Source organism: Zootoca vivipara, chromosome 4 (assembly GCF_963506605.1).
Source record: "Zootoca vivipara chromosome 4, rZooViv1.1, whole genome shotgun sequence".
Classification (NCBI taxonomy): domain Eukaryota; kingdom Metazoa; phylum Chordata; class Lepidosauria; order Squamata; family Lacertidae; genus Zootoca; species Zootoca vivipara.
The window spans coordinates 82420034-82438593 of NC_083279.1; the positions used below are offsets into that span (position 1 = coordinate 82420034).

The 18560-nt window shown below is 46.8% G+C and overlaps 1 protein-coding gene across 1 annotated transcript; it reads left to right on the forward strand.

Annotated features, from left to right (window-relative positions):
* Nucleotides 1–7163: 7163 nt before the first annotated feature.
* On the forward strand, nucleotides 7164–14838 carry LOC118077480 (vitelline membrane outer layer protein 1-like). Its single transcript, XM_060274003.1, has 3 exons — nucleotides 7164–7313; nucleotides 9510–9607; nucleotides 14547–14838. The coding sequence occupies exons 1-3, from the start codon at nucleotides 7164–7166 to the stop codon at nucleotides 14836–14838; spliced, it is 540 nt and encodes a 179-aa protein (XP_060129986.1).
* The last annotated feature ends 3722 nt before the right edge of the window (nucleotides 14839–18560 follow it).

Below are 18560 nucleotides of genomic sequence, written 5' to 3' on the forward strand. Positions count from 1 at the left end.
TTTTTTTGGCGCTTTGGCAGACTATGTTGGTGCTGCGTGTTAGTTCCAGCGAAGGTATTATTTGTCATTTATTTCTGTTCTCTTCCCCCCCCTCAAAAGCGCAGCAGCTTTGGGACATCCCCCCCCAAAGCAAAGCAACTTTTGCACCCCCAAAAAAACTTCCAAAACTTTGGTCATCAGCTCCCTGCCAAAAAACTCTGGGCACTTTGTGATAAATAAGGGTTTTTTGGTTTGGTTAAATAATTAGTTCTTGGTTTATTAAATACAGTTATATATTACAATTATACATTTTTGTTTTTTAAACTATAAATATTGCGAAATTATGGGTTTTTTTCTTGAAGTGACACACCACCCGAGTTATGCTCGGTTTTTTGGCAAATTTTGACACACCAAACCCCAAATTTTGCCCATCACTGCCCTATGTGGAACTTTCTGTACTCTTTTCAAAGTCACCCCACCTATAACTCACTGCAGTTAATCTAACAGTAAGATCTAGGATAATGGACACAAGACTACCTCCTGCCCAGTAAGGATATAGTGTATCAGATTAAGCTGATAAAAACTCATTTGCCTGGATGATTCATTTAAGCAAACAATGGGTGAAATGGACAGTTCAGCAATTTGTTTCAATGCTTACCTTCAAGCAGCAGTTAGTTTCAGCAGTTAGGTTTGGTAGTTGGATTTGCCAGTTTTGCGTGTTCAGTCTCAGAGACCTCAAAGCTAAATAAATTGACACTTGACCCAAATTTTAGTTTGGTTTTTATCAGAATTTAGGCCACATCTTTATTGATTACAGAAAGTGAGTGGTTGCATAGGCTCTGGTTCGACTAGCTCACTGCACTCTTGCAGGAAGCGCTGACCCAGGACACCCGCATAGGTCAGCCAATGTGAACACCCGAAGAGGCGGGTGGAGTGGAGTGGAGACGCGAACCCAGTTCCCAAGATTACGAGTCTACCGCTCTTAACCCCTACACCCCACTGCCTCCCAGTGGTAGTAAATGTAAAGGGACGCCTGACCATTAGGTCCAGTCGTGACTGACTCCGGTTGCGGTGCTCATCTCACATTATTGGCCGAGAGAGCCGGCATATAGCTTCCAGGTCATGTGGCCAGCATGACAAAGCCACTTCTGGCCAACCAGAGCAGCACACGGAAATGTAGTTTACTCTCCCGCTGTAGCGGTTCCTATTTATCTACTTGCACTTTGACGTGCTTTCGAACTGCTATGTTGGCAGGAGCTGGGACCAAGCAACGGGAACTCACCCCGTCGCGGGGATTCAAACCGCCGACCTTCTGATCAGCAAGCCCTAAGCCAGGCATCCCCAAACTTCGGCCTTCCAGATGTTTTGGACTACAATTCCCATCTTCCCCGACCACTGGTCCTGTTAGCTTGGGTTTGGGGATGCCTGCCCTAAGCTTAACCCACAGCGCCAACCGCATCCCAGTGGTACTAGCTGCCCCAATAAGGAAAGAATGAGGTGCAAGGGACCTACCAATTGGGTGTTGTGGCTGACCAATCTTACCCACCCACAACACAGGAGGTTGGTCTCCACGTCTCACTGCGGGTGGCGCTGTGGTCTAAACCACAGAGCCTAAGGGCTTGGCGATCAGAAGGTCGCCGGTTCGAATCCCTGCGATGGGGTGAGCTTCTGTTGCTTGGTCCCTGCTCCTGCCAACATAGCAGTTCGAGAGCACGTTAAAGTGCAAGTAGATAAATAGGTACTGCTCTGGCAGGAAGGTAAACGGCATTTCCGTGCACTGCTCTGGTTCGCCTGAAGCGGCTTAATCATGATGGCCACATGACCTGGAAGCTCCCTCGGTCAGTAAAGTGAGATGAGCACCGCAACCCCAGAGTCATCGGTCAGGGGTCCCTTTACCTTTACCTTTAATAGGCCTTACAGTGTGAGGCTTCCTGTAAAATTCTGAAGGGTACTATGAAGCTGAGGGTGAAATTCTGCACTTCTGGTATTCTGTGGACATATCTATACCACAAAGTTACATCACATTTCTATCAGGTGAACTGTCATGGCTTCAACTGAATGGTTTTGTGAACAGCAGATTGATGAGAGAACTGTAACTCTCCCTTTGAGAAAAGTAATCCACACATACAGTGGAGCCACAGTTATCAAGATACAAGACACCTTCTTTTCTCTCTCTCTGACAGCCTCTTCTGTAAGTGTCACCCTCCTTCTCCCCTTTCCTCCATTCCTAGTGGTTTCCCATGAGAAGGAAACATCACTTTTGCTGGAAGTCTGAACTCCCTGCTTGAGGACTTATGGCCATTAGGCTGAGGACCCGCATGTGGCTCCAGAGTGACAGTTTGCCCAACCCTGTTCTAAAGCAAGATGTACGGTCCTAGTCTTTGGCCTTGAAATGATGTCCTCACCCTTCTGCTAGGTCTCTCCACTCCCCCTGGGAAATGGTTTCTGCTTGTGCAGGAACTTTGTAGTAGCCACTGGTAAGAGAGGTGAGGAAAGCACAGGACCAGGAAGACTTCACAGCCCTCTTCATCTGCTCTGCTCTGTGATGGATCAGTGGAGCATGGGAGTTGCGTTGCTCAGGACAGAGAGTTCCTACATTTCATTGTCCTGAACCCTTTAAATTCCCTGTTCACAGTCATGTCTCTTCACTCAGTTTATGGACTCTCTGCTTCTGCCTGCAGAGTAATTGGCAGCTGAGAGACGGTAAGTAGAACTCCAAGTGAGGGCAAAGAAAGGCAAGGCTTTCAATGTAGCCAGAATGATGCAGCCTGCTCAACTGTCAGACTTGAGTGAAGTAGATCTGGGTGGGTTTCAGCCAAGTATTCTTGTTCTTGGTATTAGGCCCTTGGTATTACCCCACTTTTCACACAAGTTTTCAGGGTATTTAAATATGCTCAGAGTTTGCATAGGAGAGACATTTTAGCAAGGCCAAAGGCTGGGTAAGAAATGCACATTTTAGTTTTTTCAATAATATTATTAGTTTTCATTTACAATCCAATAATAGCCTCATCATAACAATACCAGTTTATAATACAATTTTTGATATCAATAATTTAAATATCAAATTATATAATTGTCTAGCTCCGAAACGCCCTCTCCGATTGCATGGAGCCCGGACAGCCCCGTGGTTTTCCCTGGAGCTGAGGGTGATGACAATCGCTGAGACGGCTAGAGCGCCAGTGGCAGAAAACTCACTCTGAATCGGACCGTACACGGGCTAGAGCTCAACATCGATCCCACCAAGTGGCGATGGTGACGGCGAAGAAGACTTTCTTTCTTCACCACCTCTATTTGCATCTGCAGAAAATAGTAGCAGGAGACTCTTTCAGGTGGTTCGCAATTTAATGGAACACCTTTACCACCGGGGACTGGTAAAGATCTCCTGCAATGATTTTGCAAAGTTTTTTTGCAGATAAAGTCGCTCAGATTTGGAAGGAGGTAGACACCACCATGGAAGCAGGGCCGGGGTGGAAGAGTGCTGGAGCTCTGTTTGGTAAAGTTGTGTGAAATCAATTTCAGTCCGTTACCTCCAAGGATGTGGACAGGCTGCTTGGATGAGTGAAACCGGTCTCCTTGATCCTTGCCCATCCTGGCTAGTAAAAGCGAGCCGAGAAGGGCTGGGCGATGGGTTCTGCGGGGTGGTGAATGCTTCCCTCTGCGAGGGAGCCTTCCCAGACCCGCTGAAAGAGACGGTCATTAAACCGCTTCTTAAAAAAACATATTTAGACCCGGCCAATATGGCTAACTATTGCCCAGTCTCAAATTTACCATTCTTGGGCAAGGTGATAGAGCGGGTGGTTGCTGAACATCTCCAAGTATGCCTGGAGGATGTGGACCATTTGGATCCCTTCCAATCAGGATTCAGGCCTCACCACGGGACTGAAACTGCCTTGGTCGCACTGGTCGATGATCTCCGGCAAGCTAAGGACAAAGGTGAGAGCTGTTTCCTAGTTCTGCTGGATCTCTCAGCGGCCTTTGACCATAATATCCTTCTGGACCGTCTAGAAGGGCTGGGTGCTGGGGGCACTGTTATACAGTGATTCCGCTCCTTTCTCCGGGGCTGTGTCCAGAAAGTGCTGTTGGGGGATGAGTGTTCAGACCCCTGGGCACTCACTTGTGGGGTGCCTCAGTATTCCATTCTTTTCCCCATGCTTTTTAATATCTATACGAAGCCGCTGGGAGAGATCATCAGGGAGTTTGGGCTGGGTGTTCATCAGTATGCAGATGACACCCAGCCCTACCTCTCTTTTAAATCAGAACCAGTGAAGGTGGTGAAGGCACTGTGTGAGTGCCTGGAGGTGGTTGGAAGATGGATGGCAGCTAATGGATTGAGGTTGAATCCTGACAAGACAGAAGTACTGTTTTGGGGGGACAGGGGATGTTGGGGGTGGGTGTTGGGGACTCCCTGGTCCTGAATGGGGTAACTGTGCCCCTGAAGGACCAGGTGTGTAGCCTGGGAGTCATTTTGGACTCTCAGCTGTCCATGGAGGCGCAGGTTAATTCTGTGTCCAGGGCAGCTTTTTCCCAGCTCCATCTGGTATGCAGGCTGAGACCCTACCTGCCCGCAGACTGTCTCACCAGAGTGGTGCATGCTCTGGTTATCTCCTGCTTGGATTAGTGCAATGTGCTTTATGTGGGCTACCTTTCAAGGTGACCTGGAAACTGCAATTAATCCAGAATGCGGCAGCTAGACTAGTGACTGGGAGTGGCCACCGGGACCACATAACACCGGTCCTGAGATATCTACATTGGCTCTCAGTACGTTTCCGAGCACAATTCAAAGTGTTAGTGTTGACCTTTAAAGCCCTAAAAGGCCTCAGTCCAGTATTCCTGAAGGAGCATCTCCACCCCCATCGTTCAGCCCGGTCACTGAGATCCAGCACCGAGGGCCTTCTGGCGGTTCCCTCATTGCGAGAAGTGAGGTTACAGGAAACCAGACAGAGGGCCTTCTCGGTAGCGGAACCCGCCCTGTGGAACACCCTTCCATCAGAGAGGTCAAGGAAATAAGCAGCTACCATATTTTTCGCTACATAAGACGCACCTGACCAAAAGATGCACCTAATTTTTAGAGGAAAGGGGGAATGCCCTGGTTTTTTTTTAGGATCAGCTCAGAGTTGTGCAGCTTCTTTTGCAAAGGGGGAAAGCGCCGTTTTGGGGAGATCAGCTCACAGTTGTGCAGCTTTTTTGAAAAGCGGGAAAGCTCCATTTTTGAGGAGCAGCTCAAAGTTGTTGAGCTTAAAAAATCCTGTTTTTATGAGGTTCAACTCACAGTTCTGCAGCTTCTTTAGGAAATGAAAGGGAGCCATTTCTAAAGTTTTCAGACAGATATTCTAACCAGCCAGTCACATGTTGCTGGGGAAACACAACAATGGAGGCCTGGGCAAGAGGGTGGGGCGGGGCGGGAGCTAGCGTCTCTTTTCTCCCTCCCCGATCTCTTGCAATCCGCTGCTGAGCGGGTTGCTTTCAACACCCTCTTTCCCTCTTGTTAGCCTTTAGCACTTTCTAAAAAAAAGGGAAAAAAGCACGATCTGCTTTTTGCCCCGCCCTGCGCAATTCGGCTCCAGGGACCCTGCATTCGCTGCATAAGATGCACAGACATTTCCTCTTACTTTTTAGGAGGAAAAAAGTGCGTCTTATGGAGTGAAAAATACGGTATCCTAATTTTAAAAGACATCTGAAGGCAGCCCTGTTTAGGGAAGCTTTGAATATTTAATGCTGTATTTTTAAAATATTTGATAGGTAGCTGCCCAGAGTGGCTGGAGAGACTCAGCCAGATGGGCGGGGTATAAATAAATAAATAAGTAAATAAATTTTTGTTCTTCCTGTGTGGCAATTATTCTGTCCGTGGTTTTTGTTCCTGTCCTTTTATGTCTTTCTTTCCCCCAGTTGTCGCTGTTATGCATCATGCCTTGGGCAGAACTGATATCTCATTGTTGTTCTAGAAATTTCTCTATTTCTCTGTCCTGTACTTCGTTATTTTGCAACTTTAACAACAGCTGCAAAAGTCACTCTGTCCCAATTAAATAACCTGTTTTTACCATTTTCCCTCTCAGCCTGGGAAGAAGAGTGGTCTGTTGAACTGCAGATGACTCAGTAATGAACACTAACAGTTCCTTGGCAGGTTCACAGACTCCTTTCAACCTTCCTTTGAATGGAAGTTATACGAGTAATTACACTTCCAATTAAATTATATCCCAAGTCCTCTTTGAGTTCTTCAGTTCGAGAGTCAGCTCTATGTTTCCATCGTAAACATTTTGCAAAATAGATCTTCCCTCCCTTTCCCCCTTTTTTACACACACACAGTTTCATCTAATGTTATATTCCGTATCTCTAATCCAATTTCTTCCAACCTTGCTTTTACAAATATACAATTTGAACTAACACTCAGAGGAGGGTTGCCGAATCATAAATGTAGAGAAGAGAACTTTAAATAAAGAAGATTTAGGCTCCCCTCCCCCACACCATCTTTTGCACCAGATGAAGTCTTCCCTCAAGTTTAACCCTTAAAGTCCTTGTAGTTGGTTTTGTTCTGCAGTTTGTGATCTCATCTCTTCTAGAGTGCCCCTGTACTTTAGTCCAATTAAGTTCTAATTAACAGGAGAACCTCTGCTTCTTGGTGGAGGCATTGGAGGGTTTTCAACAGGCAAAGTGCTTTTGCACTCAGCACCTCCCTGTTATGCCAGAGCGAGAGCCAGGTACTGAGATGAACTGCGAGTGAAGCCTATTGCCCCCTGTCCCTGGGGGGCATTTGCAAGGACAATTACCCTCAAATATCTTTGTTTTTCCTTCGCCAACAGTCTCCCGCTGCCATGGGGTCTGCCTCCACTAAGACAGACCGGAACCGGAAGCTGCACATTTTAGTTAGTTAGCTTACATAAGCCAATTCCTGCCACCCTGCCTTGCCTTTCTGTTTGAGGAATTGATCTAGCCTCAATGTCCGGCAACTCTGAGTAGTCTATTGAAACCAGAAGTGCAGTCGGAAAAGGCATTAATTGATTTTACTCATCAACCAGAAGTGATCACACTTCCCTTCAGGGGGAAACACAAGATTCAGGAAGATTTTGAGCAGAGGAGAGAGAACAAAAATTTATGGGGAATAAATTCTCAAGGCTGTTATTCTTCCACTCAGTTCTTGCAGCTCGATCTGGTGCAGTCCACCTTCCATGGATCTCTCTACCAGTGCTATGGTCTTCCTGTTTCTCACCTACCACCTCTGTGAGGCACGTGATCGAAGCTATTATTCAGTCCTCACGGTGCCCAATGGCGGGAAGTGGGGAGAATGGGGGAAAATTGAATTCTGTCCTTCAGGATATGCATACGGATTCTCATTGAAGGTAAAGGCTTATCTATATCTTCTTTTTGATATCCTGTTCCCAATGAGTAGTCGCAATAATTCTCTCTCTCTCTCTCTCTCTCTCTCTCTCTCCCCATCTTTATTTCTGAACCCATTGCCTGTATATTGCTGCCTCCAAGGTGCTTTGAAATGTTGACTGCCATGCTTAAAGATTTAGAGGTAATAGCTCTAAAATGTCTCCATGCCTCTTTGTCAATCCACACTTAGAGTGAATTGGATTTTACATAAAAGAAAACTACCAGGATACAGAAAAGTTTGGAGTGCAATGAGCTGGCAATTCTTCTTCTTCGGCGATCACTCATAGCCGAATAAGATTGTCTTCCATAAACACGGTTATAACAATGGTTCCGTAGATGACTGTGGAGGCCAATTCTGGATCCACACGTCCTTCCACAGTGGGGACATTGGTTTCCAGTCAGAAGTTGATCACGGTGTGGATTTGCCAAGCGTGCCTTCCTCTTACTATGTTTCTGCCCTGAGTCCTGAGATCGAATGTCTTCAAAGCCCATGGCCCCTTTGGTAAAGGCTGTTCTCCAACTAGAGTGCTCGCAAGCCAGTGTTTCCCAGTTGTCAGTGTTTATACTACATTTTTAAAGATTTGCCTTGAGACAGTCTTTAAACCAGGTTTCTCTCCCTGAAAAGTGAGCGTCCAACTGGCAAAAACAGACTACAGTGATACCTCGGGTTACAGATGCCGAAGGTTACAGACTCCGCTAACCCAGAAATAGTACCTCGGGTTAATAACTTTGCTTCAGGATGAGAACAGAAATAGGGCAGCAGTGGCGTGGTGGCAGCGGGAGGCTACCTCAGGTTAAGAACAGTTTCAGGTTAAGAACGGACCTACAAAAAGAATTAAGTTATTAACCCGAGGTACCACTGTAAACTGTTAGTGTGGAAGCAACCAGGTCAGTTCTGGTGCTTTCTAGGAGGGTTGCCATACGTCCAGATTTTCCCTGACATGTCCAGTATTTCAACCATTCCCCCCCCCCCAAAAGCTCAACAACTATTTGTGTCCAGATTTTACTTCTTGAAATAATATGGCATCCCTAACTTCACAAACTGGAGGAAACCTTCTGTTGAATATGAAGACATAAGAGAGGGATGGAGGGTGCCTTAGCCAGTCATTATCAAGATCAAATTTTCCCTATTCAGTTTGCTTTCTTTGGGCCATTGGACTGGTTGCACCACAAAGCTACTGTCTTTTGATGGAGCTGGGAATGTAAACCTTAATCCATAACCAGTAATACTTGTACACAAGTAGGGCCTGTAATTATGTTTTTTTTTAAAAAAAATTTTTTTTAAATAGACTTTATTAGAAAATTTAAAAAAGGTATACATACACCAGGGAAAATTAAAGTAACGTAATAACATAAGATAACTTAGCAACTTAAATAATATAGCATAACATAAGTAACATAAATAACATAACTACGTATTTAAGCCACCCAACATAAATTAATCAACATAAATAAACAAATCAGGTTGATCTGAATAAATTAAATCAATCAAACTACAAATAATATACAAGATCAACTTAAACAAACATAGTATAACATAACATAACATAACATAACATAACATAACATAACATAACATAACATAACATAACATAACATAACATAACATAACATAAAACATAACATAACATAACATAACATAACAAAAAAGAAAATTATCCCCAAATCAGATCTTAACACATGGGCCTATCTCCATAAAATCCATTCATATCAGATTAAAATTGGCTTCCAATCGCCAATATATCGCTTCCCTTACTATTATTTTCCTCTTTAGTTTGCTTTCCCTCTTATTAAATCCAACTGAGTTGTTCCTACATGTTTTCTCTATTCCAGACAAATCACTAGCTCTGTTTTGATATTTTCTTTTTAAAAATACTCTTCCACGTATTATGAACAGATAACTGCAGTCTGAATGTGAGTGTTGTCAGAGTCCAAGTTCCGTTAACTACAATAACAACCCCCCTTTTGTAACATACAACACCTCTTTTTTCTGTTTTGTTTTCTACATGGGTACTATTTCTTGTTTCTTTAATTTTGTGTCTGGTCTTACTCTGTACACTTGTAATTTTGTACTTCTTATTTTTCAATTAAGAATATAAAACAGAGTCATAGCTTGCAAAAACAGCTTTATTGCAGTCTCTTTCTCTCTTTTCCACCAGGTACAGGAAAAACAAGGTAAGAATAAAGACGATACTTCCCTCAATGGCATCCGTCTCCATTGCAATAAAGGTGCAGCTGTAGAATCTACCGTTGGACCGTGAGCATCTTCTTGATTTTTTTCTTTTTTGTTTGGAAAGTGATGGTGTGTGGGGCTGGCTGAAATCTATTATACTTCAGTACCAGGGCAGGATAAAGTCAGGCCAGGGTCTCTCAGCCTCATTCTTAGCTCTCGGAGTCTAAGGATACCAACTCTAGGTTGCCTTCCGAATTTTAGAGGGACCCAAGCCCCACATAACAAAGAGGAAAGAGACTGCAACAACAGAGTTCAAAGGTCAGGAAAAGCAGAGTTTCTTCCTGAGGACCACACATCCCAAGGAAAGAGAGAGCAAGAGGAAACCACCATCTATCCTGAGAGTGGGGAACCTCAAGTCCAGGGGTCAAATGTGGTCCCCTAACTTCTCTGTCTGGTCCTCATGAATATCTGTGACTGTTAGGGGTCAGGACCTCAGGCAGGAAGGAGAGGCAGGCTGAGCAAAAAAGCTGTATGAAAAGGCCAAGACCTACCTTTACCAGTGGCTGTGCATTCCTGAGAGAAAGTAGGCACAATACTGAAGCTCTCCTTCCTGCCAGAGGAACTGGCCTAAAAGATCAATGCCTCCACTCAGCAGCTGTTTAGCAGAGACCTTGATCCTGTGGGGTGCAGGTGCTGCTTTGCCAGTGGCTTTCTTGCAGGAGAGTCACTACCACTTAAGTGAGTGGATCCCATTCTGGGTTGGTGCTGGTCACTGGACTTCATGAGGGAGCAGTAGCACCACACAGAATCAGGTCGTTCTGCTTAATATCTGTTAGGCAGGGGAGTAAATCCTGCATAGCACTGATGCACCCTGACCTTAAAAAAAAACCCCATTCTTAACAGAATATTAGGGTTTAAAACCCTGTTAAAGATTCTTTAGCTCCATCCCTAGATTGTTTCAGGGGCAGATTGGGAGGGTGTGGTGTGGGTGACCCCTGGGTGGCACAGGGCAAATCCACCTAATCCAGGGGTCACAACACACAGCCCTTCTGAGAAGTTGAGGTTTGGGAGACATACTACCGTGTTTCTCACATTTTAAGACGTGCCTATAAAATAAGGCATGGCACGATTTTCATGTGTTGAAAAAATATAAGACATACCCCGAAAATAAGCCGTAGTGCTACCGTATGTGAGCTCTACTTGGTGAAGAGGACAAAAGTGGCATTTGCGGTGGAGAGGAGAGGAAGGCACGAAGAAGAAAAGAGGAGCGATTAAAGACGCTGCCTCATGAATGACCTCCGTGTGCGTCTCTTTCTCTCCCCCTGTGCGCGTCTATTTCTCTCCCCCTGTGCACGTCTATTTCTCTCCCCCTGTGCGCGTCTATTTCCCTCCCCCTGTGCGCGTTTCTTTCTCTCCCCCTGTGCGCGTCTATTTCTCTCCCCCTGTGCGCGTCTATTTCTCTCCCCCTGTGCGCGTCCCCTGTGCGCGTCTATTTCTCTCCCCCTGTGCGCGTCTATTTCTCTCCCCCTGTGCGCGTCTATTTCTCTCCCCCTGTGCGCGTCTATTTCTCTCCCCCTGTGCGCGTCTATTTCTCTCCCCCTGTGCGCGTCTATTTCTCTCCCCCTGTGCGCGTTTCTTTCTCTCCCCCTGTGCGCGTCTCTTTCTCTCCCCCTGTGCGCGTCCCCTGTGCGCGTCTATTTCTCTCCCCCTGTGCGCGTCTATTTCTCTCCCCATGTGCACGTCTATTTCTCTCCCCCTGTGCGCGTCTCTTTCTCTCCCCCTGTGCGCGTCTATTTCTCTCCCCCTGTGCGCGTCTATTTCTCTCCCCCTGTGCGCGTCTATTTCTCTCCCCCTGTGCGCGTCTATTTCTCTCCCCCTGTGCGCGTTTCTTTCTCTCCCCCTGTGCGCGTCTCTTTCTCTCCCCCTGTGCGCGTCCCCTGTGCGCGTCTATTTCTCTCCCCCTGTGCGCGTCTATTTCTCTCCCCCTGTGCGCGTTTCTTTCTCTCCCCCTGTGCGCGTCTCTTTCTCTCCCCCTGTGCGCGTCCCCTGTGCGCGTCTCTTTCTCTCCCCCTGTGCGCGTCTATTTCTCTCCCCATGTGCACGTCTATTTCTCTCCCCCTGTGCTCGTCTCTTTCTCTCCTCCTGTGCGCGTCTCTTTCTCTCCCCCTGTGCACGTCTATTTCTCTCCCCCTGTGCGCGTCTATTTCTCTCCCCCTGTGCGCGTCTATTTCTCTCCCCCTGTGCGCGTCTCTTTCTCTCCCCCTGTGCGCGTCCCCTGTGCGCGTCTATTTCTCTCCCCCTGTGCGCGTCTATTTCTCTCCCCATGTGCACGTCTATTTCTCTCCCCCTGTGCTCGTCTCTTTCTCTCCTCCTGTGCGCGTCCCCTGTGCGTGTCTCTTTCTCTCCCCCTGTGCGCGTCTATTTCTCTCCCCCTGTGCACGTCTATTTCTCTCCCCCTGTGCGCGTCTATTTCTCTCCCCCTGTGCGCGTCTATTTCTCTCCCCCTGTGCGCGTCTCTTTCTCTCCCCCTGTGCGCGTCTCCTTTTCTCCCCCTGTGCGCATCTCTTTTTTCTCCCCCTGTGCGCGTCTCTTTTTCTCCCCCTGTGCGCGTCTATTTCTCTCCCCCTGTGTGCGTCTATTTCTCTCCCCCTGTGCGCGTCTCCTTTTCTCCCCCTGTGCGTGTCTCTTTTTTCTCCCCCTGTGCGCGTCCCTTTTTCTCCCCCTGTGCCCCCCCCCTCTCTCTCTCTCACACACACACAGCCCACCTCTCGCTTCCCCTCATCTTTTCCCCCTTCCATTCTTCCGGTATGTGCCCAGCCATGAGTTGCCTGTTGATTTCCTCTTGATGTCCGAGACAGAGAGCGAGGCAGGCAAACTGCAGCTACGGTAGGAAAGTGGCGAGCTCTCGCAGACACGCGGGTGGTTTTTTAAAAACTGACATCCCCTCCCGTCTCGTTTTGCCGAGAGACCCAGACAACTTGCATTCCTAGGCTTCAAAGGTTATGCATATGAAAGAGGAGATTAAGGAGATAGATAAAGACAACTTCCTATTATCACCTTGCCTTTGTCCTGAAAGGTAGAAACCTTATTGTAGCCATGAGATCTGGGCATCAAAGGAAAGTTGTTGTTGTTGTTGTTGTTTAGTCGTTTAGTCGTGTCCGACTCTTCGTGACCCCATGGACCATAGCACGCCAGGCACTCCTGTCTTCCACTGCCTCCCGCAGTTTGGTCAAACTCATGTTGGTAGCTTCGAGAATACTGTCCAACCATCTTGTCCTCTGACGTCCCCTTCTCCTAGTGCCCTCAATCTTTCCCAACATCAGGGTCTTTTCCAAGGATTCTTCTCTTCTCATGAGGTGGCCAAAGTATTGGAGCCTCAGCTTCACGATCTGTCCTTCCAGGGAGCACTCAGGGCTGATTTCCTTAAGAATGGATAGGTTTGATCTTCTTGCAGTCCATGGGACTCTCAAGAGTCTCCTCCAGCACCATAATTCAAAAGCATCAATTCTTCGGCGATCAGCCTTCTTTATGGTCCAGCTCTCACTTCCATACATCACTACTGGAAAAACCATAGCTTTAACTATACGGACCTTTGTGGGCAAGGTGATGTCTCTGCTTTTTAAGATGCTGTCTAGGTTTGTCATTGCTTTTCTCCCAAGAAGCAGGCGTCTTTTAATTTCGTGACTGCTGTCACCATCTGCAGTGATCAAGGAGCCCAAGAAGGTAAAATCTCTCACTGCCTCCATTTCTTCCCCTTCTATTTGCCAGGAGGTGATGGGACCAGTGGCCATGATCTTGGTTTTTTTGATGTTGAGCTTCAGACCATATTTTGCGCTCTCCTCTTTCACCCTCATTAAAAGGTTCTTTAATTCCTCCTCGCTTTCTGCCATCAAGGTTGTGTCATCTGCATATCTGAGGTTGTTGATATTTCTTCCGGCAATCTTAATTCCGGCTTGGGATTCATCTAGTCCAGCCTTTCGCATGATGAATTCTGCATATAAGTTAAATAAGCAGGGAGACAATATACAACCTTGTCGTACTCCTTTCCCAATTTTGAACCAATCAGTTGTTCCATATCCAGTTCTAACTGTAGCTTCTTGTCCCACATAGAGATTTCTCAGGAGACAGATGAGGTGATCAGGCACTCCCATTTCTTTAAGAACTTGCCATAGTTTGCTGTGGTCGACACAGTCAAAGGCTTTTGCATAGTCAATGAAGCAGAAGTAGACGTTTTTCTGGAACTCTCTAGCTTTCTCCATAATCCAGCGCATGTTTGCTATTTGGTCTCTGGTTCCTCTGCCCTTTCGAAATCCAGCTTGCACTTCTGGGAGTTCTCGGTCCACATACTGCCTAAGCCTGCCTTGTAGAATTTTAAGCATAACCTTGCTAGCGTGTGAAATGAGCGCAATTGTGCGGTAGTTGGAGCATTCTTTGGCACTGCCCTTCTTTGGAATTGGGATGTAGACTGATCTTCTCCAATCCTCTGGCCATTGCTGAGTTTTCCAAACTTGCTGGCATATTGGGTGTAGCACCTTAACAGCATCATCTTTTAAAATTTTAAATAGTTCAAGGAAAGTACTTAACAGCTATTTGATAAAGCCAATTGTGATTTCTGGCAGCATCTGGCTAATCAGTCCTGAGAGAGAGAAACGTGATTTCTAAATAGAGAAATAAACACAGCCAGTTGTACAGCATCTGTAAAATCCATATAAAAAATCAGCCCCCGAATAAGACACCCCCCAAAAATAAGCCATAGGCTTGTTTTCTTGAGTAAAATTAAATATAAGACGTGTCTTAAAATGTGAGAAACACGGTATAACTGATGAAGTCTACAAAAGACGCCTTTAAAAAATCTAAGGAGGCAACTGCCCTCTTGACTTTCGTGTGGAAAGCAATTCATTCCAATTTGGATCTTATTTCCAGAGAGGCAGACATTACCACGTTGTCTCTTTTCTTTTCTTTTCTTTTCTTTTCTTTTCTTTTCTTTTCTTTTCTTTTCTTTTCTTTTCTTTTCTTCTTGCAGGTTGGGAGAGTGGACAAAGATTCAGGAATGCCGCAGGGGTCTCCTGATCTCCTTTGATCTAAGAGTGGAAGGCCCACAATTGATACTTGATGATACAGCAGCCAACAACATCCAGTTCGGCTGTACAGATGGGACTAGACTGGAGGGCAAGTCCACCAACTTTGGTACTTACGGCCCATGGAGCAAGCGCTGCACCACTGGTGCCATCTGCGGGATCCAAACAAAGGTGGAGGCTTCAGCTCTAGTTGATAGCACAGCACTTAATGATGTCAAGTTCTTCTGCTGCGACTGAATCACCTGGGCTTCATCCTGCTACAACACAGCTGCCTGTGATCTAATGGTTTGTTGGCATGAAACTTAACCAACAATAAATCTTAACAAAAGAGTTGTGTGTACCTTTTGGAGCTTTGTCCTTGCCTGATCTCAATTCCTTAAGCCTGCATGAATTCGTTTTGGATAGGAGGCCAATGCGAAGTTAAAGAGGGTACCATCCTAGAGCCGTAGTGTGATATCTTTAGCCCATTGATCTAGCCAGGCCCACCAGCCTCTCAATTTGTCCCAAGAGGTTGCTTTGAAAAAATCACACCCACTTGCCAATCATCAGCCATCTCAGGCACAAAGATCTATTTTTTCTGATCCAAGCACCATGCGGTAAGATTTGAAGGAATCTTAGCACCAAGCATAGCAACCAACTCCTAGGGGCCGAGTCCCTTTGCCTCCCCCATAAACTATTTGACTCACGCCCCCCCCCCCCGAGTTGATAGGCATTGCCATTCAAATGGCGTGCATCATATGATCAATTATGTATTCAAGTCGGTACTCCTGGCACCAAGCACCACCAAGAGCCCAAAGTGCAAGCAGAGTCTTATCCCGAATTTTAGCACTCTGCCCAACAGTGCCAAGCTCAGAGATACCGGTAAGCCTTGGGCTGTTATTTGGGAGTAGAAGGCAACATTTGCACATATTCCTACTCCAGGAGTGTGGAGGAGGAGGATGCAAATGCCTTTACTCTTAAAGTGCAAGCAGCATTTCATTTACCTTCATTCTATGGGAGACTGTAGTGCTGAAACCAGAGAAAAGACTCTGCTTGCTCTTGGAGAGCAAAGATTAGGGAAAGGGATCTCTGGCTTTCTGAATGTGTGTATGTATACTTGTCTGCCTGCCTGCCTCTTTCTCTCTCTCTCTCTATGTGTGTGCCTGTTTATTTTATTCATTTATTTGGATTTTTATTCTGCTTTTCGCCCCAACTACCCATGGAAGATTGGCCACATTCCAATCTACCCCTTGGGGTGAAATTGCTTCCCTGCTCCTGTCATATAGGGATTGACAAATGGATATGTTATTTTCTTCTGAGTCCTGAAACACAGCGATCAAAACTATGGTTAGAGAGCAGTCGAGTAGTAAAGGTAAAATGTAAAGGACCCCTGGATGGTTAAGTCGAGGCAAAGGCGACTATGGGGTTGTGGCGCTCATCTTGTTTTCAGGCTGTGGGAGCCAGTGTTTGTCCACAGTTATCCCTCACAACAGCTTTCTGGGTCATGTGGCCAGCATGACTCAACGGCTTCTGGTGCAACAGAATACCATGACAAAAACCAGAGCCTGCGGAAATGCTGTTTACCTTCCCGCCGCAGCGGTACCTGTTTATCTACTTGCACTGGTGTGCTTTTGAACTGCTAGGTTGGCAGGAGCTGGGACAGAGCAACGGGAGCTCACTCCGTTGCAGGGATTCAAATAGTGGATCCATGATCACATCTGTGGTCCCAGATGCTCAGGTGACCAGAATAGAAGTTCTCCCCTCTTCTGTTTGCTGCACTGGTAAATGGCTGTTGTAGCTGAGTGACCCAGACTGCCACCTTCTTGGCAGAATATAGTAGCTTCCTTCCTTCCTTCCTTCCTTCCTTCCTTCCTTCCTTCCTTCCTTCCTTCCTTCCTTCCTTCCTTCCTTCCTTCCTTCCTTCCTTCCTTCTCTCTCTTCCCTCCCTCCTGCCTACCTTCCCTTTCTCTCCTCCCCTCTCTCTCCTTCCTTCCTTCCTTCCTTCCTTCCTTCCTTCCTTCCTTCCTTCCTTCCTTCCTTCCTTCCTTCCTCTCTCTTCCCTCCCTCCTTCCCTCTCTCTTCCTCTCTCTCTCTCTTTCCTTCCTTCCTTCCTTCCTCCCTCCCTCCCTCCCTCCCTCCCTTCCTTCCTTCCTTCCTTCCTTCCTTCCTTCCTTCCTTCCTTCCTTCCTTCCTTCCTTCTTCGGAGCTGTTGAAGGCTTGCTAGAAAAGATTTTTTCCTTGTTTTCCTCTTCTAAAAACTAGGTGTGTCTTATGGACTTGTTAGTACAATATGCCAGTGTGTGTGTGAGCAAACTAGGGGTGACAAGGTGAAACATTCATTTCTTGTGGTCGCGGCAGACAGAAGTGTGTTAGGAGGAGCTGCTTCTCATAGTGCTCAGCCCTAGGAAGATGCAGAGGCCACCTGGCTACGAGGAGGGAAAGGCCTCAGAATGCAGCAAGCCAGAAGTTTGCACAGCTGCTTACTAAAGTGAAATGAAGAGGTGGGGGAAGAGATGTTGCCAAAAGGGAACCCGGGCATGGCAAATGCCTCACTTCATAGGCCCCTAGGAGGCCCTCTAAGAAACATAGGATTGCTCCCTAAAATGCACTAATGGTTGGTTGTAATTACTAGTGCAATATAGTGAAATTGTCCACAAGCCCTTGAAGAGTCTTGATACCCCATGTGGAACTTTCTGTGCTCTTTTCAAAGTCACCCCACCCATAACTCACTGCAGTTAATCTAACAGGAAGATCATGTATAATGGACACAAGACTACCTCCAGCCCAGTAAGGTTATAATCAGATTAAGCTGATAAAAATTCATTTGCATGGATGATTCATTTAAGCAAACAATGGGTGAAATAGACAGTTCAGCAATTTGTTTCAATGCTTACTTTCAAGCAGCAGTTAGTTTCAGCAATTAGCTTTGGTAGTTGGATTTGCCAGTTTTGCATGTTCAGACCCAGAGACTTCCCCCTAAATAAATTCACACTTGTCTCAGGCATGGGCACAACCCCCTCAGGGGTTGACCAAACCATTTGAGTCCCTGGATTCCTTTAATGGAATACCCTTCACATGGGGATGGCGAGAGCGTTCTCCCATCCCTTTCACCTGAACCAGTGCCTATCCACCACATGAGCACCCGCGCTTGCCGCCAACCACTCACACCTGTAAACTAATCCTTTAACCCCGCTGACACGGAGGACAGCCATAAATCATTCCCAATCACAGACAGATGAACCCCATCAAGCCGGTAAAGGGACGCATCACGGAAGGTAATGCCTGGGTGACGGCTCACCGTCCCTGCCCAAGGCCAGAACCCTTTTGGCCACAGTGCTCTGGACATGCATCTTGGCCCTCTTGGTGGCAGCTGGGCATTGGCTACCTCGCCACACACGTCACTGCCATCGGTGACCAAATTTTGAGTCCAGGAAGAGCTGCCTTCAACTCTACAAAGTCCTCCTGCATGCGGGACCGCAAACTCATCCAGGGGCTTTTGGCAATTATGCCCAGCTGCACCACCACCACTGTGGGCGTGCCTCCGCAGACACCTTTGCCCGCACCTTTTGGGAGAAGCCCCTCCCAAGGCATTCCTCGTCTGTTCACCCATGAGACGCGCCCGTGTTTGGGAAATCCGAGCCTGCGTCCGAATCCAGACTCCGCTGCCCTCTTGCTGGCCCAGTGGACAATGCTGTGCCCGACTATCCAGACGTGCAGGGCAGGTGGGCGTAGGAATGAACAAAACCACATTAATAACTGCATCTCAGCGCTGCATGCAAACATAACCCCTGTATGTGTCAGATTTCCAGCGTCCAGATCCTTAATCCTGTCTACAGAAAAGCCCCAAGCACAGTGGTAGTAGCTGCCCCAATAAGGAAAGAATGGGGTGCAAGGTCACCTTACACATTACTGCAGCAAATTGATGCCACATTAACAGGGACCCATCCTTGTGTACCAGGGAGGGACCATCCGCAGGTGGG